This window comes from Colletotrichum paranaense, assembly GCF_030867605.1.
Source record: "Colletotrichum paranaense strain IMI 384185 chromosome Unknown Scaffold_5.1, whole genome shotgun sequence".
Taxonomy (NCBI): Eukaryota; Fungi; Ascomycota; class Sordariomycetes; order Glomerellales; family Glomerellaceae; genus Colletotrichum; species Colletotrichum paranaense.
Window position 1 is genome coordinate 262,809 of NW_026848963.1, and position 27,334 is coordinate 290,142.

A 27,334-nucleotide genomic window follows, 5' to 3' on the forward strand; every position below is an offset into this window, starting at 1 on the left:
ACACCTAGTCTAAGTCCTCATCTATAAGACTGCGATTGGTTTCAGAGGATAACAAGCCAGTATAGAGTCAGCAGAGGGAGCCTGGAGAGTGGCGCCCAATACAGATCTGAGTCTCGTACCCGCAGAGGTGCATGCTGTTGATGGTGTCCCCTTCCGTTTCACTCTGTCCAGAGCCTCAAGCACAAAGACACATTGCCTTCCTTCACAGCACAGCATAATGAGAAGAGAGGACTTTGGGTGTGAAGAAAGTCATAATCATTGAGCCATACTACCCATGCCATGTGTACCGATAATGGGCCCGACCTACCCAGCCAAACCCTCTTTCGCGAATCGTGGAGAATCATGCACATAGGCCACTACTAGTATGTAGAACCTTCGGGAGGCTGGGGGATCTTCTTGTTCGCAGGAGCCGCCATGTACCTGGGGAAATGAACGTTAGCCTTGCCTGTATAGCTGCACTTCAGCGTGCACCCAGATCTACCTTCCCAACGTACCTTCTAAGCTCGATGAGAATGGTCTCCATGGTGTTGTCTCTCTTCCAGTTGGCCAGGCAAGGAAGCTGTCTGGGGTCGACGACGCCATTGCGGGAGTTGACGCAGGGCAGGTTGACCTGGCTCACAAATTGTATCGTGGGAGGCTCGTCAGGGTAGTTGGGACCACAGTGCATCTTGAGAGAGTAGATTCTGTTCTCGTGGACGCTCTACAAAGGACCGGTCAGTGATGCGCAACACCTCGATGGGGGTTGGTGAGCACAAAGGAGGTACTAACGTGAGGAGGTCCGAGAATGGTTCCGTTCCAGTCGGACATCAAGAGGTCCTCGGCATCGTTCAGACCGTAGGAGCAGGCCTCTACAATGGAAAGAGTCAGTCAGAACTGCGAGATGCGCGGGGCAGATTGCTTGGTGTTGCATCAGAGGGGAGGGGCTCTAGTACCTGCTCCGAGACCCTTCTCGCCCTTCTCAAGCTCCTCAAGGAGGCGGAAGTTGCGTGGAACCTTTGCACCCATGTTGAGTCGTGTGTGGGTATCGCGAGGCTTGGGTTCGGTGTGGTTGTGAAAGGGCGACTGGTAGATACCGCAATGTAGATGTTCAAAGTTGGAGGGGTTACGAAGTGGGAGCAAGGCCGACGGGGGACTGCAATGCGGCCCGGATCTTAGTTCCTTACCTAAACGTGAGGTAGGCACCTGGGTTACCTGATGGACCCAGTGGCAGGTCGCAGTGGGAACCTTACAGAAGGGACCACCAGTGTAATCAAGCGGGCTTGTGCCTGAAGGCGCTGGAGAGACGGCGCAAGTGCCACTGTCTAGCCAGAAGCTATGCTAGCCGAGCCCAAAGGCAGCGCGGGGCAGTAAAGGCGGTGAACCACTTTGGGCATTTCTGCCGATCAAGCGGTGTGGATACCTTCATGCGAGATGCCTTAGTCATCATTCAAGGTGGACAGCTCACCTCAATCGGGAGCTGTGGATGAGCTGCCAGGCGCAGAGAGCAGTTGCAGCTGTCCAAACGGGAGCTCCCTACCTTAACTTGCCCTGTGCATCCCCATCAACTCGACAATCTTCGACAGGACACGGTCTTGGAACACTTCACAGTCTGTTTTAGTTGCGTGTGTTTCTTCAGTTCACTGAGTTCCGTCCCAAGATCGATGATGGACTGCCCGAGAGGCCACCTGTGACACAATGACGACCCAGCTCCTGGCCACGGAGCTAACCAACCTCATCCAAGAGAGCAAACGGAAACACAATGACCTCCGACAGGTGTGCACTTGATTCTCCGAATAACCAAGACTCAATGCTGATCATGTACGGATAAGGCTGCTGAAAAGTCTCTCGAGGAACTCAAAGCGCTTAGAGGAGCTAATGAAGCTCAAGCTGCCAACGGTGTGTATCCCCCCCTGTCGATCCCCTCCTAGCTATGGATCCATGACTGACCTCTCGATACAGAGCTTGCCCAGAGACCCAACTTTGTGAATCCCTTCATCATCGCATGTGGCACCAAGAATGCAAAGTTTACTGGAATCGCCATTGTATGCCTCCAGAGGCTCATCGTCGCCCGTGCTCTTCCCAGGGGGAAGTTGAACCAGGTCCTCGAAGCTCTGAGAGAGGCAACCTCGGCTGGTCTCGACGTTCAACTCAAAATCCTCCAGGCTTTGCCGTCATTATTGCAAAATTATGCCACTGATCTCAAAGGCGACCTTCTCATCACCGCTTTGAACATCTGCTTCATACTGCAGTCCAGCAAAAATGCTATCGTCAACAACACCTCTGCGGCAACCTTACAACAGCTCGTCGTGTCTGTGTTTGACAAGGTCGTTGCCGAAGACAGTCAGTTTTGGGTCTTTCTGCCACCAAGTACATCTGCTGACCGTGCATAGAAACGGCTTCGGCTTCCAGTGGCCCTCCCGCTGGCGAGGCGCCGTCCGGTGAGGGCACAGTCGAACTGCGCGCTGCGGCGCTGGATGCGTACAGGGTAAGCCGCGCCTGCCTACTTCTAAGTTCCGTCACTTACATCTGCTTAGATATTCAACGACTTATGCCTCATGACGGAAAACCAGCGCCCCGAGTACCTGAGATTCTCCGGTCTGCCACAAACATTCGGACTGGAACTGATAGAGTCGGTTCTTACCAACCACGCCGCCGTCTTTTCTACCCACAAAGAACAAGCACACATCCTACAGATTCGGGTCATGCCATTCATCACTAGCGCGCTGAAAGGAAAGCCAAACTTTGCTACGTCCGTCAGGCTGGTTCGGATTCTGTACACCCTCCTACGACGCCATATCAACATTCTCCCAACCGAAAGCGGAGATGCACTTGATATCCTGACGCATCTACTGGACCAGGACACGGCGACATGGAAGAGAGCACTGTGTTTAGAAGTGTTCCGAGGTATCTTCTCAGAGCACGCCTTGATCAGACGGATCTTCGTCAACTACGATGCCAAAGAAGGCGAGAAGGATGTCCTCAAACACTTGACCGCCACCTTTGTGCGGCTTAGCACCGAGAAACCGTCTGTTATTGGTCTTGGACACCAATCAACAATCCCGGTTATGAACCCTTATGCTAGCATCGCATCATCAACCGATCAAGCCATGCTCGAGGCCAGCGGCGTCACGGGTATTATCAGCGGCTCCGTCAGCGCAGACGGCTCCAATGTGGGCATTAGCACGCAGTGGAGTAGCGTCCGGGTCCCTTGCATCGACCAGCTCGACAAGACCGAGGCACCATCTATTCCGGATTCTTACATCTACAGCTTGACTTTGTCTTGCATAGGATCGCTCTCTGAAGGCCTTGCCAAGTTCATCCTTCCCCTCACCGTCCCGGGGGATAACCGCAATCGCAAGAAGAGCGGGAAGCAGGAAGTTGGCCGTGACTCACCGGCACCTGCACAAGATGATACAGACGGGTCACGAGCTGCGTTGGAACGAGCAGCATCATTCAAGAAGAACCCCGTCCCGCTCAACCCTCTTGCTTTGGAGGATCATCCCATGCACAAAGAAGTCAAAATTTGCGCCGCCATCATTGAGGAATGCTGGCCTGCCATCCTTGCTACCTGTTCTACGTTCCTCTATGCTGCTATGGACTCTGAATACTACCACAGTCTGGTGAGGGCATTCCAAAAGTTTGCGCATGTCGCCGGCTTGCTTCAGCTGTCTACCCCAAGAGACGCATTCTTGACGACGCTGGGCAAGGCGGCAGTGCCACCGAATGTGTTCACGGCATGCCTGAATGCTGGGCCAGCTCGACCAACAACACCCACACCCACCACAGAAGCGCCCAACAGCATTCTGAGCAACGCACGAGGACTACTAAGTGTCGATAGTCTCGTCACCCAAGCCTCGCCCGTCGCTGACAGAGGTCGACAGCAAGGCCTTGAGGGAAGCCAGATGACGCTCAACACTCGTAATCTACTATGTCTGCGAGCGCTCCTTAACCTTGGCATTGCTCTTGGTCCGACTCTTGGTTCTTCATGGCGTATCATCCTGGAAACCTTGCAGCAGGCCGATTTCGTACTGTTCTCCACGAGTAAGACCCCTGGCCGAACGCCACTCGCAACGAAGGGAACAGACCAGCATGCAGAGGGCGAGGCAAATGCACTACTCTCCAACTTTAGCAGTGAAGTCCGCGCTGTTGAGACGGCAGCATCTCGTCTGATCGAAAGCACTATTGACTTTCCCAATGATGCCTTTGCACAAGTCGTTGAGGCGGTATGCGACCTCTTGGAAAGAGCAAAAGATGACAAGGCGAAGACAGAGACTGCAGCGCAACCAAAGTCGCCCACATCAGGAGGCATGAAGCCGTCGCAAGCTGGCCAACACCGTCGTGTTCTCAGTGTCTCTACAGCAGCCGCCGCGGGACCGAATCAGGAAGACCACTTCGCTCTGGCCAAGCTGGGTGATATTGCTACAATCAATATCGATCGCTTGCTATCTTACTCTCCAGACATATCGGGATGGACCCCTCTGACTTCTGAATTGATCCATATCATCAATGCGTCTTCAATGAACGCTTCCGTAAGGCTGCGAGCGGCAGAAATTCTCGTCAGACTGGCTCTTGATGCAGCCAACATTGCGGCCACAATGGAGCGTGAGCAATGCGGTCAAGTTCAATTGCTTCTCCTCGAGGCTCTCCGCGATGCACTCTTGCCTCTGCAGCAAGAAGATAGGGAGGTCACCGTCGCCAGTCATAGCACCGACGTCGAAATCCACAAGGTTATCCTAGAAGGACTGAAGAACCTGCTTGAAAACTGTGGCGAGACACTCGTTAGCGGATGGGAGATTGCTTTTGAGATTATCGGCTCCATCTTCATCAACAAAAAGTTCGCCCTTGGAGAACGTCGGGGCTCCCAGACGAACGTTCTCATGACCAGATCAGCGAAGCTTGTCCGGTCTTCTTTCAATTCTCTTCAACTCATCTGCTCCGACTTCCTAGCGTCTTTGCCGAATTCCTGCTTCCTCATCCTTGTCGATACCCTTTACAAATTTTGCTCACAAGATGATGACCTCAATATTGCATTAACGGTACGTTGCAAAGCGTCAAGCCCTTTGGACCAAGCTAACATTTTGTAGACTGTCACATTTTTCTGGGTCCTGTCAGATTTCCTTTCCGGCAAGACTGAGACCCTTCCTGTCACGGCCGACCTGATGCAGGGCTCAAGTATATCTGATCTGGCGGCCTTGGCTGCAAATTCGGAACACATCGCCTCAGACGCCGCTCTTTGGATGCTGTTGCTGTTAAGACTCACGACCGTGACAGCCGATGAACGACTTGAGCTACGCAATAGCGCGATTCAGACCTTGTTGAGAATCTTTGACGCGTATGGCGATAAGTTGAGCCCAGAGGCATGGTCCACCTGCGTCAAGTCTGTGGTTTTCAAGCTTCTTTCATCGATAGAGGAAGAACTCAAGGCCGCCGCAACCGACAGTACCACCCTGCAAGACCGCAAAGAGTGGCACGAGACAGCATCCGTTGTCTTGACCGGTATTTCCGAGCTGCTTACGACCTACATGGAGACACTATCCACGCATTCCTCATTTAATGCCCTGTGGCAAGAGCTTCTTGGTCACTTTGCTACTCTACTCGATTTTAAGGTGCTCACAATCAACACGGCCACGTACAAAGCACTCGGCAAGGTCATCAAGCTCGACTACGATCCCGGCAGACCCATTTTTGACACAAACACTGTCAACGCGGCATGGGAGCTGTGGTCTCGGGGTACGCCCGTCTCTCTAGATGAAGAGGACGGCAAGAAGGCAGACAACCAAAATTGCTTGATTGCCTACGTTGCGGCTTTCCACGATGTGTACCAACTCGTCCAGCAAGACCTTACAGTTGATCGTGTCCGCCAAATGTTGACCCTCTTCCGCGAAGCCCTGCAACAAGCCACCGTCGGAGCCTACGTGAACGACATTGAGTATGTCACGCCGCTGCAGAATCAAGTCATGGAAGCCATCAAGATGGTGCGAACAGACCTCGCTGGCGTGCCCTCAGCCATGATCTCCCAGGTGGCGGAGTTCGTCCACCTAGCCTTCAGCGACGAAGCCCTCAAGGCGCAGAGCGCAACGCAGCGGAGAACATATGTGGCCATGTCGAAAGCCAGCATGTCCATCCTGCAAACTCTTATCCTTCGCAACGCATCCGACGTAGATATTTACGCTAGCGAGGCTTTCTCCTCGGCCCTCTCGGCGCTCTCCAAGCCCGTTGTCCTCAAATATGGCTTCCCCATTGTCACCAAGTCAGCCCAGCCATGGCGTCTCGCGACCAACTCGATTCTCGCCATCTTGGAAGCCACACTGCCTCAAGTCCGCGCCCTCGAAATCCCCCGCTCGACACTCCAGGACATGTGGCAGATGATTATCGGAATCGCCGACGGTATTGTAAGCGCAGACACCAACGCTGCGCCCTCATCAGCAGACCTCTCGGACGACGAATCCTTTGACATTGCATCATTCCACAAACTTCGCGAACTCATCATCCCATCCCTAGGAGCCGAGGCGATTCCAGACAAGACACGCAAAGCCTACGCCGAAAGCCTCTTCCGGACCTCTATCATCCACGACCCCTCGCCGACCGAGTCCTCCCTCCTCTTCGGCTCCAGCAGCGACGGCGCCAACGGCCTCACAGCACTCTACAAAAAACGCACCGGTCGCACCGTGGACCCGCTCCCGACCCGCCGCGACCGTATGGCCTACGTTTGCGTCGACGAGCTCTTCTCTCTTGTATCAACATACGACGTTGAGAGCCTGCGTATTGTCGTGCAACCGCCAACACCCGCGTTCCCCCCTCCGCGCTCCGCGACCTCGCACCTCTCGGAGGCGCCGCAGGCCCTGCACATCCGCATCGCGCGTACCGTCGCGCCCTTTCTCATCCTCCGCGCAGCGCTGACCGTTCGGGCGTACATTGCCGACCAGCCCCTGCGAGGCCGCATGCCGCAGCCGCTTTCGCAGCGAAAGGAGCTGCTGCGCGTGCTCCGGCAGCTGGTCGATTTGACGTCCGAGTCGGATGCCATCCCCAGCACGCCCAACGTCGATAGTGAGGGAAGGAAGCATCTGCTGCGGCTGTATCCCCTCCTCGTCAGCGCTGTGCAGGTAGCGGGCTCTTCTGGAGACGAGGCGGTGTTGAAGCTCTGCGTGGAGGCTCTCGAGGTTGTTGGCGGTGAGCTAGGGGTTTAAAGGCATCATCCGTGAACAGCTGCTCTGTTTCCAATGTATCATTACCTACTTTACCTATTAGACAGGCATGACTAGCACGTTGTAGATGTTATTGTACCAGGGGATATTACTGGAATTCTGTGCTTTAGCGGTTCATAGAGCATTGTTATCACTCGTTATTTCAGTGCCAATAATGCAGTTCAATATTACCATCGTCTTTTCTTCGGTACGCTACGCGCCATCGGCCTGTGGTTCAAGGATAACATCGTCACAAACATTGTAAAAACAACCGAAGCAAAAGGTCCGTAGCCATCCATCGTACGGCATAATGGCATACAAGAGGTAAGTCACGCCCCTGACAAGCGTATCGTTGCCAGAGGTTACACGAATGCTGGGCACAAGTGCAGGCTACCAGTCAAGCGAACCAAGGACAAGAGGAAGAAGCAAAAAACACCACAAACAATGAAATAAGGAACCCCTCCTCCGGCGCTCCTTACCAACGCATCTCGTCCCAGTCTCCGAAGCATGTCAGACCATCACACTCACTTATCAGATTTCCTAAGGCAGCCGACACTTGAGTTCCTCCATCTTCAAGCGACTCGGGTAGACTAAATTCTCTTACATTTGTCCAGCAATTTCGGCTGAGAAAGGCCAGAGATGAGAACTTCATGATGTTCTCAAGCCTTTGACAAAGACAATTCAATGCATGGATTCATTCACCGCTCCCTAGGCTGCATCTCTACTACGCACACCACAATCTCAACCCAAGAGGGACAAAAGGAAGCAAACGAAAATCAGACCCCCAAAAGCCATATTTTCAAAACCGCATAAGCATCCCAAGCCGTCTGCTCCTCCCCCGCATACGAGGGGGCTGAATCCTACCGGTTCCACGGGCCGTCCTCTCTCCCCACCCCCTCATTCACACTCCTGAGGTCTCCCTCCGTCTTTGCATACCTGTCTACCTCCAACGCCAAGTAAACGACGCCTGCAGGACAAATAACAACCCCCTGCTTTTTCTCTCCCAAAGAAATTCCCACCAATTCCCCTCTCGTATCTAGAGACCTCGTGCTATGTGGATATGTGGATGCCGGCACTAGCGCTTTCTCAACCTCCATTAGGAAATCCGGGGAGGAATATAGGGTTTAGTCTCCTGAGGGACGGAGGAGGACCCAGCCAAGACCGTAGCAAAAGCTTGAGGGGGAATTGGCTTTTTCCAGGCGTTGGCAATCCGCCACGGAAAGAGAGGAAATTACAGTTGCTGATGGCTCCAGATTACCGCAGAGACTCCACGGGGGAGTGCACTACGGGTCGTGTATAGCCTACTTGTAACTAACGAGAGTAATTGACAAGGCACGCAAGCCACCTTCCATCCATAGCAGGACATGAGCGTGTCTTGTGTCGCGATGCCTCTGGTATCATGAACAATCCCAAATTCCTGAGCTCAGCCGATGCTGAACCCGTATTATGTCCACCACCTAGCCCGGCTAGAACTATCCGAACTGCGATACAAAAGGATGCATGTTTTTTCTTCGATTTTCTTCCGTTTCTTGTCGGTCGCTGCGTAAGAGATTGAACATTTCAGGCAGCCGTCTTCTCGCTGTGCGCGGCGCGGGTATTGATATCCTCCTCGTGGATGTTGGCATCAATCTCCTTCTCGACCTGGGTGAGGTCGACGTGCGCGACAGCGTCGTCACCGTCAAAGATCTTGGCAATCTCCTCCAAGGTGGGGCCCTTGGTCTCGACGTAGAAGAAGTAGACAAAGACGAGCTCGCAGAAGTCCCAGAGGGTGTAGAACAACATAAAGTTCCAGTGGTTGGGGAGCTTGTCCCATGCGACCTTGTTGGTTTGGCTGATGATGTGGTTAGCTGGGTCATTCAATACACATGGGGGATGGATGCAACGTACTTTCCAATGGCGAGGATGGCCTGGACGGTAATGTTCATGATCATCATGCCCTTGGCACGGAGGTGGAAAGGCAAGACCTCAAGACCGTAGGCAATGAGCAGTCCGGAGAAACCAATGTCGTAGAAGATGCCAAAGATCCAGATGAAGACGAGCTGGGCGTAACCAGAGCCCTGGTTCGTGTTGCCGGAGTTCTCAAAAACGGCACCGGTGATGGTCCAGCACACGAATGATGCGACCATACCGCTGATGGCAGTCAGGAACAGTGGGCGACGTCCAAAATAGTCGACGGTCAAGGCGGCACCGATGGAGCATGAAAGATCGAGAATAGACTTTCCGGTCGAGATGGCGAGCTTCTGGTTCTGCTCGGTGATGCCGGCACCCTCGTAGATGGCGTCCATGTAGTTGGAGAAGAGGGCGTTTCCAGAGTACTGGGAAATGATACCCAGGGAAATGATAATTGCCAGACGCCAGCGGTTTCCCTTGGTCTTGAGGAAGTCGACGTAACTGGTCGTCTTGTCGGCGTTTCTCTCCATCAGAATGGTTTCCTTCATCTCGCGGAATTCGAATTGAACGGTGGCATTGTTTAAGTCGCCGCCAGCATGGTGCTTGGCCAAGACGGCGAGAGCTTCCTCGGAGCGGTCCTTGTTGATGAGGTAACGCGGCGACTCAGGAACCCACCAGATGCCGATGAGCTGGATGACGGAGGGGACAATCTGAATGAAGGTGATGGATCGCCAGCACCAGTCGTTGTTCACATATGAGGTTCCCCAGCCGATGGAGGCGACGATTAGGGCACCTAGGTTCCAAAGACAGTTGTAAATCTGTTACCTCAAGTCAGATCTTGCTCCAACTTTGCAAAAGGCTCATGTATGGTGTTTGGGGTTGGGTCGCAGAGAAAACCTACAGCAGTGACGGGACCACGGTGTTGAGGGTGGCAGATCTCGGTCAGCAGCAAGGGGGACGCCATCTGAGCAAGTGAGTTGCCGAAACCCAGAATGAACCGACCGCCGATGTACACTAGAATGACAGTTAGTCTCATACTTCAACCACTCAGGAAGAGCAAGAGCGTTTGACTTACTTCCCCAGCCGTTGCAGAACGCCGTGACGGCACCGCCGACGATCATGAAGCAACAACCGCTGACAATGGCAATCTTACGTCCAAAGTTGTCTGCCACGTATGGTGTGATGAAGTACGAAACAATGGAACCAATATTGAACATGTTGATGAGGATACCGAGCTTGTTGTTGTCGGAGACGCCGTCGCCAAAGTAGTCCTTCCATCGTGACATCTGCTGAGAAGTGTTGACGAGCATGCCATCGTAGCCGGTGGTGGCTGAAGCGACCATGAGGAAGATGGTCGAGAAGTATAGCTTGCGAAGATGGGGTTCTCTCAGCCAGTACACTTTCTCGAATCGCGGGGCCTCGGCCTGCGCGATGCCAACGTTGTCGGCCACTTGCCGGGACATGACGGCCTTCTTCACCATCGTGTCGGTGTTTGATGGATTTTTCCTTGAATACTGATGAAGGTTTCCTAAAGAGAGTGATAAGAGAGGGTATGGAAGTTGACTGGCCGACTCGCGGGTGAAGAGGGAAACGGTCTGTGAACGAGGAGATCAGGGTCGAGGACTTATATGTGTTTCCTCACTTCCTGACCCCGGGTTTTCCTCAAATAGGGTGGAAACATTGCAATTCTCCCAATCTGCACGGCTGCTGACCCCGGGGCTAGTCTGTTCACCCCCATTCGGACGTGCCCACCCCCGTGAAGGAAGCGTCTGGGGGAGGCGGGGATGCATCAGGAGCAGGGATGTGCGGCGGCGACGGCACAAATTGGCGGCACGCGGGTAAAGATGGGTTGGATGATTGGAGTGGGCGGCCCCTCTCCAAAAGTCATAAACAGTTTGACCGAATCTAGGTCTCGAGTCTCGACTATGGGAACGGGCGCGGTCGCGCGTCTCTGCCTGGCCTCTCGGGAAAGCTGAAGCAAATCTCAGGTCGCTGAACATAGACCCAGACAGGCCTCAGTGGGATGGTTTTGTGCGGCACAGAAACACTCCACCTGGTGCCGGTGCAAGCATCGACTTGGATTCCAGGGTCTGCTGTCTTGTGATTCGTGGCCCGGGCCTGGTTGCATTGGGGAATAGATATTCGACACGCCATTCATGTACCACGCGAGCTAGCCAACTGTTTCTTGCATACAGCATGGCCTTTCAAAAGACTCATCTCCGTGCCGTTTACGTGACAACCCAATTGAACGAACAGGGGTACCGGGAGGCTTCCCCATGGGCTGCTTTGAAAAAGAAAGGAACCAGAGCCATGTTGATGCTTTACCGTACGTTGCCAACAACGTTCTGGAGTTACATTCCGTGTCCTGTTAGTATTGGGACCCCTAGATCGTACATTCACGAGTGCAGCTTGGCTGAGCGTACCAGGCATCTCCGGTCCGCCGGTTCATCCCTCGAACCTGATGCCTATAGCCCATCATTGAGACTGCACCTTGTCTGCAGTTCGAATTGGTTCCAAAACCCCAGCTAAGTGACATCTAATAGTTGGATCCCAACAGACTGGTAATGCCACCGCAGCAGCGAAGCACGCCAGCTGGCTAGCCAGAGCTTCCATCAATCACTTAGTAGTCCTTTGGGCCCTTACTTTTATGCCCCGTGGGAGCCTCTTCCGTATGCAGGTTTCGTAGTCTATGATGCTTCGAACTTCGTAGTCCGGCGCTCGAGATATTATGTGTCCAAGTGTATCACTTGACGCTGGTTTGGTGGCAAATTCGACCTCGTAGCTCCACGTCCCTCAGTTTGGTTTATGCCTGGCGTGAGTAAGCTTCTGCCATCACAAGAAAGAATGAACCACTCAGACCAAAGATAACAACACTTCAGGTGCAAGGAACTAGCGTACCATAATTCGATTGAAAAGCCCTGTCCGGCCCGGGCGAGATGCGGTTCAGGTGTCAAGCTGGACTGGGGTACAGCACATGTGGCTTGATGAGAAGGGCCGTCTGGATGAATGTCCGGCAAAAGACAGATGATATTAACCATGTACCTATTATTGGTCAATAACGTCAAGAGACTCTTAAAGGCAAAGACCGATCGCAAGGCGAGATGGGTCTAGTTGCTGAGGGTGTGTTGGTGTAGGGGAAGTGCGGAGACTGGGGAAAGCTCTACCTACTTCAGTCCGCTGCTTGAATCAAGCCGTGAGTAATAGACAAGCTACCAGCAGTTGCAAGTGATGGTGGTGGGCGAAGAGTGTCAATTGGACTCGTTTAAGACTGATCATGCGGGTGTGAGGCACAGGATGCCTTTAGCGAAGCGAATAAGGTGACGGCCCTCGTTCTATGGAGGCTTTCAGTCGGCGAATGTCAATGTTGGACAGCTGTAACTTAACAGTGACCGCTAGTTCTCCAGGAAACTGCTTTTGGATGAGATACTTCGTCTGTTTGGACGCATGTGTTGGCATTCCAATCATCGAATGTTGCGCTTATAAGACCATTTCGCGGCTTAGATGACGAATATGTATGCTCAACACCTAGAGGGCTGCAGATTGACCATTCTGCATTGTGTGTTGGGGTCCCACGGTAGTTTGCATGAGGGGACCCGACAAGCTTCCTTTCCCTGATCTTGATACCTCGGAGCAGGGAGGTTTCGGGTTCATGATTCTCTCTTCAGATCCCAGCGACACTCCAAGAAGTAGAGGCCAGCTCCTTTGCGTGAAGGTCAGCCAAACCTCTCATAAGAGCGGTTGAAGTATCAACACATATGATTTTGGAGCTTAGAGCAGGACGGTATGCCGGCGCCGTTTGTCCTCGCGTGATCATGCAGCCTACGTTTCTATGGAGAAAAGCGGGAGCGCCATCAGTAGCGTAGGGGGTTGAAAGAAGCGCCTCTTCGGATGTCAGGGCCGGTATCTGACAAGTACTTTGATACCCATCGGGACTAGTCTGCCCAGGTTTCTGATGCTCCTCAGACGACTGTAAGCCGTTCTGCTACAGACTTCATTACCTTGATTCAGTTTCAAGCCGAATTTGGATCCAAGAAACGGGAGCTGCGCTACCAAATGGAGCCTAAATTGATCCGAGCAAGAAGGCGGAACTCAGCAGACCACTTAATCCTGACGTCTTGGACTTTCTCCTCCGGACCTTGTTCATCAGCACAACTGGATTCTCGTGCGCCGATTGGACAGACGATGAATATAGAGGAGGATCTATGGTCTGTTTGCCCGATTTGATAGGATGTACATTGAGTCGGCTTCCCATGATCGCGGTTGGAAACCGCTCAGGGCGTACCGAATGCTTGTTACGGTCAAGTTGGCGACAATCCGCAGTTGATCACCAGGAGTTCGTGATCTGCGCGGCTCGCTTGTTTGGCCCCTCAAGCTTCCCAAGGCGCGTATCAATCCCAAACTCGCGTGCCAGTTATTCGACAGATACACAAGCGTTGGCGCGACCCCTCCGTCGGCCAATCCTGTGGAGTCTTGCAGACCCGTATCGAGGGTCGTCCTGTCATCAAACAGATGTTAGTTCCAGCACGTCGTGTCCAAGCTTGACAGTGTCTCATGACCCACCGACAATGGCAGTCGGAAGCATGGCACGATGCTTCCAAATCCGGGGAAGCCCACTGCGACTGACACTCTCCCCGGACTCCAAGCTCAGGCCCACAGCACTAGGCTGAACGGCTGCCGGGACCATGCTGCCGGGCTGGAATAGCCTAGCGCGAGTCTGTGACTCTCATGCGCGGTTGTTTTTGGCGTAGGCATTCCGGTAGCCGGTGACTTCGATGGCGGCACCATCAAAATGGAATTCTGCTGCCTTGTCTTGTCTCGCCGCACCCTCTTTCTGGAGAGGAGTGGATGAGAGAGGGAGTTGTATGTTGGAGGACCCCAAGTCTGTACATTCCGGTTAGATCCTGGCCAATTTAGCCGACGGCGAGGGTCATGAAGCAGTGGCCGAAATGCTAGGCTAAGCGACAGACCACCACCTCTTAGGCGGTTCCAGGTCCACGGGAGGGCAACGAGGCCGGATAAAGTCGATGCGTGTAGTTTACCCCAGAAACTGTCAGCACGTAGAAAGGGGAAATGCGATGTTTGAGGGTGTGGACGGAGCCAACGCAGCGGAAGGATTATCGTGGTCGTAGGTGTGTAGGGATGTAGACGGCAAACTGAGGTTGACTCGAGGAGGACGACAAGATTTGGATTTGGCAACACTTCCAATGACCACAGTCCAGTCTGCTGAATTCCGGGCCTTCTGGTTGTGGCCAAGACAAGGGAGGGAGTTCTCGCTTTCCCATCCGTTAGTAGCATGCCTTGGTCTCTACTTCCATGGGCGACTTTCCCCTCTTACCTGCGCTTCGTCACCGTGCGCTTCTTTCCATCTCGGCTTGGCTCTTCTTTCTCTAGATTTTTCTAGGCCGTGATTCCGATGGTTCAACCCAGCCTTGCCAGCACACATGTGAGAAGTCGTTCATGCGAAACGGGCCATCCATTGGCAAGCTGTTATCTCGACTCTTTGCCCATTATATCCGGCCCAAGGTGGTTGACACATCTTGGTGTCTATTCTCTGAGCTAGCTAACTACGTGCAGTAATGGTATCTTCTGCGAATATGCCTTCCGGCTGGCAAAAAACAAACAATCCTGTGGCCTTCCTTAGGTATCCGAAACTCCATTACCTCACGCCAAATGGCCTCTCCCAGTTGTGCCAATCAGCCACATGGTCTCTCTCTCTGTCCACAAGATCGGACCCAACTACGATAGTTGAACATTTATCAAACGGGCTTCGCCCCTTTGCTAAACACGACCATCGACTGACTCCCTTGACATATAGTCGACTTGCGGCTCAGACTTCCAAAAACTTTGCGAGCTAGCAATCATAAGGATCACCCAAGCAAGACATGTTTGACGGCTCAACATCCTCCGTCCACATCCATGGTCTCGGCAAAAGACTCGCCGTACGCCTCGAATGCATCTCTTCCCTGCGAAGACGACCCAAAAGCGCCCTCCAACTCGTTGGTCGTGATCGAGTCGAGAGCCTTCTTAAACTTCTCCAGCTCGTTCTTCAGTCGCTCCCTCTTGCGTGCGGTCGCTTCATCCTCTTCCATCAGGCGGGCAAATACGGTCTCGTCATGACGACCGATGAGACCGAGGTTGTTCTCGAGGAAGAAGTCGAGATCCTGGACAATCTTCGGCATCATGCGGGACGTGACCGACAGACAGACCGTGTCGGCGAAGCGGAGAGCGGACAACATGTAGTAACCTCGGACGTAGGCAGCCACCCTCAGCTCCTTATCAAAGGTGTCTGGGCCCATCTTTCCAAGTTCGACGTTATGCTTCCGCTCTTCATTCATGCGCTGCTCTGGCGTCATGTGGTCCCAATCATGGAACTCGTAGGAATCTCCCGAGAATGCCTGCCAGCGCATAACGTGGCGGTAACGCGTGAGCACCCGACTCTCAGAGCGTTCATAATCTTGAAACGCCTTTTGATTAACCGTGAAGAGCTGGAATGTCTCCATGTCGTAAATATCCTTGAGAAAAGACATGGCCTCGCTACGGCGCTCTCTCAGAAATTCGTTCATGAGGTTGGTAGACTTCTTGAAGATCAATCGCTTCATCAGGGAACCAAAAGCCTGGCTAAGGGCGTAGTCGACGATTCGTTGAAGAACATTCATAGTCTCTTGCAAGAAGGTCTCCATGGGCTGGTTCCAGGCCTTTACGGCTTGCTTGCATAGATCTTCATAGACCTCGTCAGGCACAATACTAGGCATGCCTGCCTTGGTCTTGGCCTTGATGTCTTCGCGAATCTGCGCCAGTGTCCGAAACCCAGCGCCATGGTTAGCATACCGTTGGAACGGCGGGGCCAGAGGTATCGGCTGGGGTGGTCCTCGGCGAGAGGGTGTTGATGGCGCCGGAGCGCTGTCTTCTGTCTTGATGGCAGCCGAGAAGGAGTTACCACCATTGACGGGTGTTGGGCGGGATCGTTTGGCAGCTGAATGATGTTGACCGTAGCCGCCACGCTTCCTGTTTGAAGGGGTGACAGATGAGCTGTCGTCATCGTCATCAGAGATCTCGAGAACGGGAATGTCGGACTTGTCCTTGAGTATGAACTTGGGCTTCATCTGAAGTATACAGTCGCGGAAGCTGTCCGAAAGAGATCCATAGTTAGAGGAAAACTTTCTGCCACGAAGAGTTTCCTTGACAGTGGAGGAGAACGCCATCAAGCTCTTTCGAACCTCCAGTTCGACATTGTTAGGCAGCTCGGGGAGCGTGCTGAGCTCAGCTTCGATCTCACTCAATCTCGTCTGGACCTTATTCTTGATTGAAGGCAAGCTGGAAACGTCAGTATCTCTTCGAAATATCAGGGATAGACAATTGGAGTAGAAAACCTACTTCTTGGCGAATTCCTTGCCCAACTTCTCGGAGAGAGCGATCTTGAGTTTCTCCACGCCACATCGCTCGCGGAATGGATGGAACTCCTCTGGCCAGCGTTCACTAGCATCTTGGTGAAAGAATCCCTCCTCCCATCTCTGTTGCTCGTCGAGCTTCTGATTCGACGGCCTAGATGTAATGAAGAATTCGTGGCCGATCTTGTGCGCCTCTCCGCGCAACATCGAAAGCCATTGAGTATTATTGCCTTCAGGAAGAAGATCAGCCTTCGTCATGACTCCGATTGTCCGTTGCTGAGCTTGGAGAACACGAATGATTGACAGAGTCGAGGAGGTCTCAGGATCGACATTCATTGGCACGGCCCAGATGATGAGGGCTTCAGAGTGCGAGATATACTCGCGTGCCAGGTTCTCCACCACCGACACGAGGTACTCATCTTCCTCGCGAGCCGCGTTGCGGAAAATGCCAGGCATGTCGTAGAAAGATAGATCAGGCAGGTCCGGGCCCTTGATCTCCAAGGCGACCGTGTTGGGGCTGAACTTGGCGAGAGTTCTCTCTGCCTCGTCGTCCAACAAGGACTGCTTAGTGATGGCGCCTGATCCGGGAACGTACAGCTCGTGGTTCTGATCATGGTTGAGAATGGCGATTTGAGCCCATTTCAGAACAGTGTCAATGTCCGACTGATCGTAGATGGTCATGAACTCCTTAACCACTCGCGCCTGCTTCACCCACGGCGGAAATGGGTTCTCCGGAGTGACGTCGGCCTTTGTGAGGAAGTGGTTAGGAGGCCGGAAGGCGTAGTCTTGCTGAAGAGAGACGCGGCAGGACCACTGCGGACCGCCACGGTCGCGAGGGCCACTCCGGGAAACGCGAATGTGGACGGGGCATCGAGTACAGACACCCTCGCTGCGAGGGAGGTTGAGACCAGCAAGACCGGACATCAAGCTCGATTTTCCGGCAGACTGATCGCCGACTAGGACGAGCTGAGGAAGTGCGACATCGTGGGAGACGCCAAGCTGCTGTAGTTCACCGAGAGTATCGTTGAAAATCTTCACCTTGGCGCCAATGTCCCGGAAGGAACCATCGAGAAATGAATCGTTCTGCATGGGAATCACGGGCGGATCCATATCTCTGTTTCTAACCTGAAGCAGAACAGGTTCACTTTCGTCGAAAGTTGGGTTCGTAAGTGCACTGCGGACAGTTTGGGGGCCAGTGTAAGGGCCGTGAGGAGCGATAGAAGGCGTGGCTGTACGATGATTAGATGTCGAATTTGAGAAGCTTAGTAAGTAGAAGGAAAGATTACTTACGGGCGTCTGATCTCAAGAATGATTGATTGACATCCGCAGGCCCAGCATGGTGAGAGCGGGATTGATTTCTGTTAGCCTCTGGGGAGCCGTTGTAGGTGTTGGTGACGGAAGGTGTAGGAGAAGGATTGTTCTGATGATTGCCAGGCTCTGGCTTGACGGTATGACCTCTCGACGCTCTTGCCTTTGTCATTTTGAGAGGGGTAGGAGGAAAGAGGATGAGAGGAATGAAAAGATGGAAGTTTTTGAGAGCAGAGTAGAGGGTCGATGAGGAATATAACGCCAGGTGGAGGAGGTACCTCAAAGAACGGCGAAGGGTCAATTGACGACCCAACCCAGCTCTAGGCAGCACAGAAAATGAGTGAGAGTGAAAGAAGTGAGTGAGAAGCAAGAGAAAGAGGTGAGAGTGAAATAAAATAAAATAAAATAAAATCGTAAGGTAAGGTAAGGTGAGGTGCTGAAGCTGAAGCTGGATATCAGGCAGGTGAAGGGAAGGAGCTCTGGGGAGCTTCAAAGCTTTAAGAGCTCTTTCCTCGTTTGGGTGACCTGAGCAACCACAAGTCCCGCTCTCCTGGGGTTCTCATTAAAGTGGTTGTTAGTGTTAGGAGGGACATGGGACGGTGCAGCGGCGTGTCGGATTTTCGCGCTCTAAAAGACGATTTAATCGATTCTAAGTCTCTTCAAGTTTTCTCTAGTATTTAGAAATATATCTTCTATATGTTTTCGTATTTCTATCGATGTGATGTTGGTGATATCTCACAATGTTGCTCGTGAGGCGAGGTAGCCACTATCATGGAATATTGGGAACTGGAGCGAACGAGGTGCATCGTCGGTCTCCCAGCTGGCAGGGATGTCAGGGACCTCAGGGGCGCAAGATTCGAAGAGAATGGCTGGCAGTGGAGCTTGGCCTCGGCGATCCCCTGCGAAGGCAGAGAGACGCGACTTGGTACTTTCTCGAGCTGTCCCAGGTGCACAGCTGCCTGCCAGATTTGGCCCAAGATGAGTGCATCTTCACCTGGTCAACCAAGTCACTGCTCACCATTCAGGCACCACATTGTCGCGTGTGCTGCCTGCTTTACACGTCCTCGACACGCTCAGGTACCGACGCGTAAATTGATTTCATGAATGTCAATTGGAGAAGCTTCCTGCAAGGTACCTGCGACCTCTTACATGATTCTAGATTCCACCCCAATCGGTCGACAACGCTGTCTTACCATACTTGTCATGTCATGCCATGGCATCTGAGAGTTGCAGGTGAATCATCTACGACAGCCTTTCAGCTCCTGGTCTGTTCTTGCAGATGCTGCCTGCCTAATCTTCTGGAGTCGTCCGTTGGAAGCACTTTTATATATCTAGCTTGAATGGTAGGTAAACGACAAAAAGAAATGTTTGGCTTCACAAAGGGACACGAATGAGACGTCGAGCTTGTCGCATGTGTTCCTGGACCACCTCACCTCCATGGAGGTCACAGTGAAGGATTGCTTATCGATAGCCTACAGACCACCTTACCTAGGGGAGGCTCCTTCCTGCCACGCAAGGGAATCCAGCCCACCCCGCAAAGGGTCCTCAGCAGTAAACAGGTACACCTCTACCAGGGTAAGATAGGTGCCTCACAAAGTCTCTCAGTAACACCAAGAAGCCCCCCGCAGCCACATCTAGAAACGACACGAGCCACCTGGTGACCCTCCTCCTATCGTTAGACCCCTGCCAACACATGCATTGCCTGCTCTGAATTTATTCTTGGGACCTCACAAGGTTGGGTGAACACTTTCTAAGGGGTACCCCCTTCTAAAACTCACGAAGCGGTGACGTTGCAAATAGCGTCTTCAATTCCGCACCTCAGCTACCCGACCTGACTTTGTACCGGGTATCTCGACCACTATCTAAGCCTTCTTTCCCTTCCCTTTCTCACCACCACAACCTGAGATACCCTTCCCACTCGAACCATGTCGCTGCAAGTCCCCTACCGTGGAAAGGCACCCAGAGAGGGTGCCACCAAGGCTGTCATTCTGGTAAGACCATCTGCTTTATGGTGTTTTGCGCGTTGCTTTATTGTGCGGCGCGTGCATCCCCAAAATCTCAAAACCCCGCCTTGCTACTCCCCCCTCCCTCACAAAGCTCGTCAAAGCTCATTGTCTTCTGCAAACGGTCGCAAGCTAACCAGAACCTTCAAATCTTCAGGTCGGAGGCCCCTCCAGAGGAACTCGATTCCGTCCTCTTTCCCTCGACGTTCCCAAGCCCCTCTTCGAAGTCGCTGGTCACCCCATCATCTGGCACAACTTGGCTGCCATTGAGCGAGTCCCCGGCAAGGAGATCACCGAGGTCCTCATCATCGGCTACTACGACGAGTCCGTCTTCCGCGACTTCATCAAGGACGCCTCCCACGAGTTCCCCAACCTCTCCATCAAGTACCTCCGCGAGTATGAGGCTCTCGGCACTGCAGGCGGTCTCTACCACTTCCGCGATGCTATCCTCAAGGGTCATCCCGAACGCCTCTTCGTCCTGAACGCCGACGTCTGCTGCTCCTTCCCTCTCCCCGAGATGCTCCAGCTCTTCCACGACAAGAACGCCGAGGCCGTCATTCTGGGTACGCGCGTCTCTAACGAAGCCGCCACCAACTTCGGTTGCATCGTCAGCGATGCCCACACCCGCCGTGTGCTCCACTACGTCGAGAAGCCCGAGTCGCAAATCAGCAACCTGATCAACTGTGGTGTCTACCTCTTCTCTACCGACGCCATCTTCCCCTCCATCAAGACCGCCATCAAGCGCCGTACCGATCGTCCCTCGCGCCTCGTCTCCTACCCAAGCTCCGAGAACCTCGAGAACAGCTTCATTATCACCGACGATGACGAGGAGCGCAAGAACGAGGTCATCCGCCTCGAGCAGGATATCCTCGGTGACCTCGCCGACACCAAGCACTTCTTCGTGTATGAGACCAAGGACTTCTGGCGCCAGATCAAGACGGCTGGCTCAGCCGTCCCTGCCAACGCCCTCTACCTGCAGAAGGCCTGGCAGAACGGCTCTAAGGAGCTCGCCCAGCCCAGCGCTAACATCATCCCTCCCGTCTTCATCCACCCGACTGCCACCGTCGACCCCACCGCCAAGCTGGGCCCCAACGTCTCTATTGGACCCCGCGTCCACGTCGGCCCTGGTGCCCGCATCAAGGAGTCCGTCGTCCTCGAGGACTCTGAGATCAAGCACGACTCGTGCGTCCTGTACTCCATCATCGGCTGGGGCAGCCGTGTCGGTGCTTGGGCCCGTGTCGAGGGTACTCCCACCCCTGTCGGCAGCCACACGACGAGCATCATCAAGAACGGCGTCAAGGTCCAGAGCATTACCATTCTCGGCAAGGACTGCGGTGTCGGTGATGAGGTCCGGGTTCAGAACTGCGTGTGCCTGCCCTTCAAGGAGTTGAAGAGAGTGAGTCTACCCCAACTACCATCAGTGTTTTCATATTGCTCACAATCTTATAGGATGTTTCAAACGAGGTCATTATGTAAATCGACAGGTTTGGGATAACGTTGGATGTGGTGGGGGATAACGGACGACGTAATGAAGAAAGGATTTGCATTGGGGTCAGATAGAGCTCCATCACTCTTCATAGATGCATGCGTCTTTGGTCACAAAAAGCACAAGTCGAATTCAGCAATTCAGAGCATTTCAATCTGCCATTTCATCTACTTTACATGTGTGATGAGTCCGGAGGACGTGGGTAGCCACACACTATTGAGTAAGGTAACCCTGCCAGACCCAGTGGTTTGACCAGTGAATGAGTGATTCACTCACCCGGGTTCCTACGATGCCTCAAGACAGTGTCACCCGGGATGCCTCAGGTAGAGCTTCCACAATCACCGCCCACGACCCTTATGAGGAGTGAATCGTGCTCAGCTCTCAACAAAGACCGGACCACTTGGTCGAGGGGTAGGGCTGTAGAGGCCCCGGTTAGATGGTGAAGACTCCCATCTATTTCGGGGTCCAAGTTCGAGCCTCGATCGGTCCATTCTTTTTCTCTTTTTCTTGATTTTTTCATCCGAAATCCCGTCCCCGTGGCCCTGATATTCACAGTCACGTCCTGATTCATCAACAACAAGCACCGGGCCACTTGGTCGAGGGGTTGGCCTGTAGAGGCCCCGGTTACATGGTGAAGACTCCCATCTATTTCGGGGTCCAAGTTCGATTCCTTGATCGGTCCATTCTTTTTTCGCCATTTCTCTGATTCTTTTTGAGGGGGTAGCTACATGTGGTCCGTCCGTGGCAACCATCTCTGCCTCACTAGCGATATGAATCAGCGGTATCTGTGAGGGGACATCGCTATTGACCTATGGCTACCTCGTTCAAAACTGCCAGGATATGGATCTTATGTAGCAATCCCGAGCATGCTGTCAAGCTTCATTCTCAGACTCGACTCCAATTTAAATGGGCCCAAGCCTGTCTCACCGTCACTGTGCCGTGAAACGTTCAACCACAGCTTTCTGGACAAAACCTTCTGGGATTTTGGCTGATTCTTTCGAAGATTGGACGTCTTTTTCAACAAGGGTTCCGCCCCTCTCTTCCCTGGTTCCAAGATCCGATTTCATCCATCACCAGACCTTCCCAAATCTCGCTCCTACCGCCTTCATACATGTGCTGTGTTCTTTGCCTGATGAACAGCAGGTCAGACAATCATCGCTAGGAAACGCCAGATACTCCGACAGACTTATAATCCAAGGTACCGTTGGACCTCACTTCAGCTCCCTTTACTTGGCTTACACATGACTGGAATTCTTTCCTGATTCGAGCCCCCCCCCCCCTTCTACAGAATCTTTTGGCGGAAGGGGCGTTTTATCATGACAAGCTCATTCTGCCAGATGACGATGATTCAATCATATCTAACCATGCGGCGGCTAATGAAAACTTGTCACTCGGAAGATGCCACATTGACTAAGACAATGTTCTCCGCGTGACTTTCCCAGATCAGCGGGGTGCCGATTATAGAGACCTAGCGTTTACGTAGGCGTACAGCTTCCGCATGCCCGACAGGGTCTAACCTGACGATGATGAGATAGATTCCTCCGGCCACAACGATGTTACTGCTTTGGTCGGCGGATGTTTCCATCTCTTGGGTGACGATGGAGGCTCTGTATCTGGGAAGACCCCAACTTGCTGTCTACCTGAGCGAAGAACACCACTAGCCAAGTAACTACCTTAGTGACGACACTGGCACTGAGCATGGGCGTATCGATCACGATCCCCCGCTGGAGTACGTATGTAATATGCTCAGTAGTGTTACCACGTGCGGGCACTTGAGAGAGTGCAGATAACCTGAGCAGTGGAAATAAGGAGAAACACATTTCGAGGGCTTTTCTTGTGGTATCTAGAATGACTAATAGGATGACGTTTCACAACCCATTATTCGTCCCCAATCATCTGTTGTCCGTTGTTCACTGTCCATTCTCATTATTCGTTCTCCGCTATCATCTGGAAGGCGCTCCTATCTCATCGTGCATTACCCTGCTGTGCTCATCCCACTTTGGCAATAGGAGTGATCAGTCGCAGCCAACTCCCTTGGCCTAGAATGGGCCTAGAATGTTGAGCCAGCGGGAGACACTTGTCAATGGTCCTCATGGCCACGAGGCCGAGGAGGTCGAATTTGAGCCGAAAGACTGTCAGATAACACAAGTGTTAGGGTCAAGATATCGAATGAAAGGGGTGAATGATGAATCAAGGGATCGAATCGACTTCGTACCTCACATCTGTACCTCCTCGAAGCCCCACTGAGCCCACTGCTCATCGTCAACGGCCAACGGGTCTGGGATCTGACCGACATCGGCAAGAACGAGCAGACGAATCCACTCACTCGCCAACTGAACACTGTCAGCTCCGTTGGCAGGCGCTTCCAACTTGCCGCCATACCATTCACGGATCAGGCGTCCTCCGGCTCTCTGGATGGCCGCCTCTATATTGTCGTGAATAGACTGACGGAAGCTAAAGAGCCTGGAGAGGCTCGCCTTGATCTGAGGGTTGTTCATGATGTGGGGGTAGCGGACGATAGGGTCGAAAATGATGAGTTCGATTCCGTCGCCATACTGACGAAGCACAATGGCGAAGCCGAGGCGAGGGCAGAGTGCCGACTAGACACTCTGCTGGCTCTGGGCGCCAGGTACATCGTCGACTGAAGGGATGGCACCCCAGGTACGACCAAACCAGGGAGTCGCAAGAGCGATGTAGGTGTTCTTTCCAGCCCGGAAAGCATTGATGGCTTGAATCATAGAGTTCTCGACCGTGAAACAGTTGCTAGACTGGCCCCCAGAGGGATTGTACCATTGACGGCGCTCCATATTGTCCTTGAAGTGTCCGATGGGGACAAGAGCGAGAGTCCACTTGCTGTTGGGCTCGTTCTTCGCAAGAGCAAGCGAGCAGAGGAAGGCGCGGGTCTCAAGGGGCATGGTGGTCTTGTTGGGAAGTGGGGGAGATGCGCCGGGATTCTGAGGGGTCTTGCCGAAGAGGACAGCTCGAAGGTCTGGCTTGGCGAGGAGCGCGATCTCGTTAGGGCTGAAGTGCGAGGGAGGCCAAGCGGGCATGTTTTGTCCCGGTTCGGCGATGTCGGTGCCCTGGAGCTGGGCGGTCAGAGCACTTATATCGTTGGGACGGGCGGTAAGAGAGTGTCTGCAGGGGCGGAAGAGCCGCGAAGGCGTCCTTGATCGCAATACAGGCATCGACTGCGGCGGCGAGATCAGTGACATTGTTCTCGCTGTTGGTCTGAGCCTGTCGATTGCGACGGGCGCGAACGTAGACTTCGTCGAGGGCTTTGAGAGCGTCGCCGGTAAGCTCGCCTCTGGTGTTGAGTTCAGTGGCCACGGTTGCGTAGAACGCGGGATGGCCGCGAAGGGTACCGAAGAGGTCAGCGCGACCGACAAGAGTATTGAACACGCGAACGAGACAGGCTCCGGCCTCTCTGTTCAGGGTGGCCATATCGTTCTCGTCCCAAGGCAGCTCGGTTCCGAAAATTGCTGTCAACACGAGGTGGGCGGTCGAATCATCAGAGAGGATCGGGCCAGGAGGGAATTCGAAGCCCCATTGCATGAGGATCTTCTTCGGACCGCTTTTGCCGCTTTTCACCATGGTTGCGCGTGCGTATGACTGGTGCTTGGCTTTTGGTGAATTGATGCTATCGTGAAGTTCTTGGGCCAACGAGGGCAAAGGGATGGTGTAATAGGAAAGAAGACGAAAGGATGGTGGAGCAAAAAAAGTATTCAAAGCTTGGGTGGAGGATATTTTATGGAAAAGTAAAGTGTACCTGCCGTACTTGTGGAAGAAAGGAAAGAGGAGGCTAGAGGGGCAACCATGCGTGCCTTCCACCCGAGCAGATTTGAGACGTTCACGTCTATATGGCCCGACCGATATCTTTTCTCAGGTGTCATTCTATTTGGTATGGGGAAAGAAGCATGTAATGGGAGTTACATCGTCTTATTCAAAATAATATGACAAGATGATATCATCAAGAACTATGTTTTATCAATTCACTATCCCACTTACTTCCATTGCTCTTCCTGATCTGTTCATCAGTACGGGTGGGCGACCCGAATAATCAACAGGTTGAAAAAAGAGAAAAAGAATGGACCGATCGAGGGTTGAACTTGGACCCCGAAATAGATGGGAGTCTTCACCATGTAACCGGGGCCTCTACAGCCCAAGAACCCCTCGACCATACGGCCCGGTGCTTGTTGTTGAAGAACAAGCAGATGAAGGCGAATATAAGGGCCACCGAGGGGAGGGGGGGAGGATGGGATGAATTCTGCATATTTTAATGGTCAAGACAACTGAGCAAGAAAAAGCAAAAAGGAATAGACCGACTAAGTGGAGGATCGAACATGGACCCCGAAATAAATGGGAGTCTTCACCATCTAACCGGGGCCTCTACAGCCCTACCCCTCGACCAAGTGGTCCGGTGTTTGTTGTTGGAGGGATATCAAGAATCATCGCATATAGACCTCGCTACCTGTCACTTCGTCGCTTCAAGCATCCTGTACTGACTGGCCGCCTTCAATCCCATCCAACCAGCTTTCCTGGCATACTATCGTCATTAAGCGTACTATGTTGCCAAATCACGGTTACCAGGAGCTTATAGCAATGATGCCTTCATTTAATTATCCATCCATTCATCGCGAAACATTCCAAAAGCCCATCGAGGTGATTCTCGAGTCTTATGTACGCTATCTGTTCTTTAACACACTTGTTGGTTGCTGCTGCGCGCACCAGTGATCAAATTTAGCACCTGGGAGAACGACAAGTGTCCCATTCCGATTAGAACAGAATAATTCATTTATGGCGTTCAGAAGTTGCCATGAACTCGAAGCAGGACATTTCATAAAACCAAAACCAGCAAGGTGGCTGTCATGAGCATGTCGCCCACTCTGATCCGCCTGCCTTTATAGCAACACCTCTCATGAAATTACAACCTTAACAGAACAACACATCAATCCTGAAAGCTTTTGATGATATAACGATGTTTTCATTTATACGTGACATGTGGTGTCTTTGTCTGCGAGTCCTTAACCATCGTCGCACTGATGTTGATTGTAAGAAATCTAAGCCAGCCAATGCTAGTTGTTTACTCGTACCTTGATCTGTTTACTAGGCAACGAGTCCAATATCATATTTCAGTGCATACCTACACTTCTTACTGTACGCTTGCGAACCAACATATAAATCTTGAATGATTTCCCCGTAGATCGTCCGAGTATGCCAGCAGGGAAACAACCAGTCGAGGACTGAGGTTGACAAAGTTGAAGTGAAGTCGGAGGTTGCCAAGCCAAGCCATCCACTCTGGTGGGCCAAGGCCGCCGATTGGGAGCCGCAGTGCCGCAGTGGGCCTCTCAGCTATCCGCCCCCGGCATTTCAACGGGGAATTCTTTTCCTCCACAGAGGGGGAAGGTGCATTGCTGGACGCTCCCGTCATGCCTTTCCTCCCAACCCTCGAGGCGGGACCTTCCAAGAAAAGAGTAATCGGACTGAGAAGTCAAATTCAGCCGCGTGCATGCACAGATTCGTCCCAATTCACTCGCGACTACAGACAAACTTGATTCTTCCAACAATCCGATGTCCATCAGCTCAGCAAACGTCAGTCAGCTCAACAGTTTACACTAGGGATCCTGGCAACGGAGTCGATGGCGGTAGAAAAAACCGCATCATCTGCTATGCGAACGAGGGGCAGCCCAGCAACACCTAGCAGTGGCACTCACCAACCCGGTCGAGAGACGGCTTTCGACGTCTGTCGCTGTCCGTCGACTTGCTAAGGCAGGCTTGAAGCCACCCGACAGCACAAAGAAACTCAAAGTCCGGATCGGACGCCGACATCAATGTTCGCAGCCAAGCCAGTCCTACACGCGGAAACGCACGTCTAGCCTGGCGCGGCTAGTAGCAAGCAAGCGAAACCACGACGGTCGTTGCACGTAACTTACTCAGTTCATCCCTGCACTCCGGCATCAAGTGATGTTATCATCTCCCCGGCACAATCTACTTGGTGCTTCTGCGATACACAAGGCGGCCAGCCAAGGCAACGTAAGCCACGATTCGGTACCGTGAGCCACCGACGGACGGCGGCAACAGCTGCCATGCTGCTGCCAG

General features: G+C 52.9%; 6 protein-coding genes across 6 annotated transcripts; 2 read left to right on the plus strand and 4 right to left on the minus strand.

Annotated features, from left to right (window-relative positions):
- Nucleotides 1-359: 359 nt before the first annotated feature.
- CPAR01_06390 (ubiquitin-conjugating enzyme) lies at nucleotides 360-1,005 on the minus strand (the record flags this gene model as incomplete). Its single annotated transcript, XM_060490662.1, has 4 exons — nucleotides 360-420; nucleotides 495-700; nucleotides 769-848; nucleotides 933-1,005. 4 exons carry the CDS (start codon nucleotides 1,003-1,005, stop codon nucleotides 360-362), a joined length of 420 nt encoding a protein of 139 aa, XP_060349536.1.
- A 669-nt stretch (nucleotides 1,006-1,674) lies between these two features.
- CPAR01_06391 (endosomal peripheral membrane protein) lies at nucleotides 1,675-7,166 on the plus strand (the record flags this gene model as incomplete). The annotated part of the gene is made up of 6 exons (XM_060490663.1): nucleotides 1,675-1,752; nucleotides 1,809-1,875; nucleotides 1,939-2,319; nucleotides 2,370-2,464; nucleotides 2,514-5,015; nucleotides 5,064-7,166. 6 exons carry the CDS (start codon nucleotides 1,675-1,677, stop codon nucleotides 7,164-7,166), a joined length of 5,226 nt encoding a protein of 1,741 aa, XP_060349537.1.
- Nucleotides 7,167-8,723: 1,557 nt separating this feature from the next.
- CPAR01_06392 (uncharacterized protein) lies at nucleotides 8,724-10,534 on the minus strand (the record flags this gene model as incomplete). Its single annotated transcript, XM_060490664.1, has 4 exons — nucleotides 8,724-8,994; nucleotides 9,051-9,871; nucleotides 9,955-10,067; nucleotides 10,129-10,534. The coding sequence occupies 4 exons, from the start codon at nucleotides 10,532-10,534 to the stop codon at nucleotides 8,724-8,726; spliced, it is 1,611 nt and encodes a 536-aa protein (XP_060349538.1).
- Nucleotides 10,535-14,947: 4,413 nt separating this feature from the next.
- On the minus strand, nucleotides 14,948-17,921 carry CPAR01_06393 (dynamin family protein; the record flags this gene model as incomplete). The annotated part of the gene is made up of 3 exons (XM_060490665.1): nucleotides 14,948-16,367; nucleotides 16,428-17,670; nucleotides 17,732-17,921. The coding sequence occupies 3 exons, from the start codon at nucleotides 17,919-17,921 to the stop codon at nucleotides 14,948-14,950; spliced, it is 2,853 nt and encodes a 950-aa protein (XP_060349539.1).
- A 1,753-nt stretch (nucleotides 17,922-19,674) lies between these two features.
- CPAR01_06394 (nucleotidyl transferase) lies at nucleotides 19,675-21,228 on the plus strand (the record flags this gene model as incomplete). The annotated part of the gene is made up of 3 exons (XM_060490666.1): nucleotides 19,675-19,740; nucleotides 19,910-21,148; nucleotides 21,202-21,228. The coding sequence occupies 3 exons, from the start codon at nucleotides 19,675-19,677 to the stop codon at nucleotides 21,226-21,228; spliced, it is 1,332 nt and encodes a 443-aa protein (XP_060349540.1).
- Nucleotides 21,229-23,454: 2,226 nt separating this feature from the next.
- CPAR01_06395 (uncharacterized protein) lies at nucleotides 23,455-24,829 on the minus strand (the record flags this gene model as incomplete). The annotated part of the gene is made up of 3 exons (XM_060490667.1): nucleotides 23,455-23,793; nucleotides 23,872-24,426; nucleotides 24,497-24,829. The coding sequence occupies 3 exons, from the start codon at nucleotides 24,827-24,829 to the stop codon at nucleotides 23,455-23,457; spliced, it is 1,227 nt and encodes a 408-aa protein (XP_060349541.1).
- Between the last annotated feature and the right edge of the window lie 2,505 nt (nucleotides 24,830-27,334).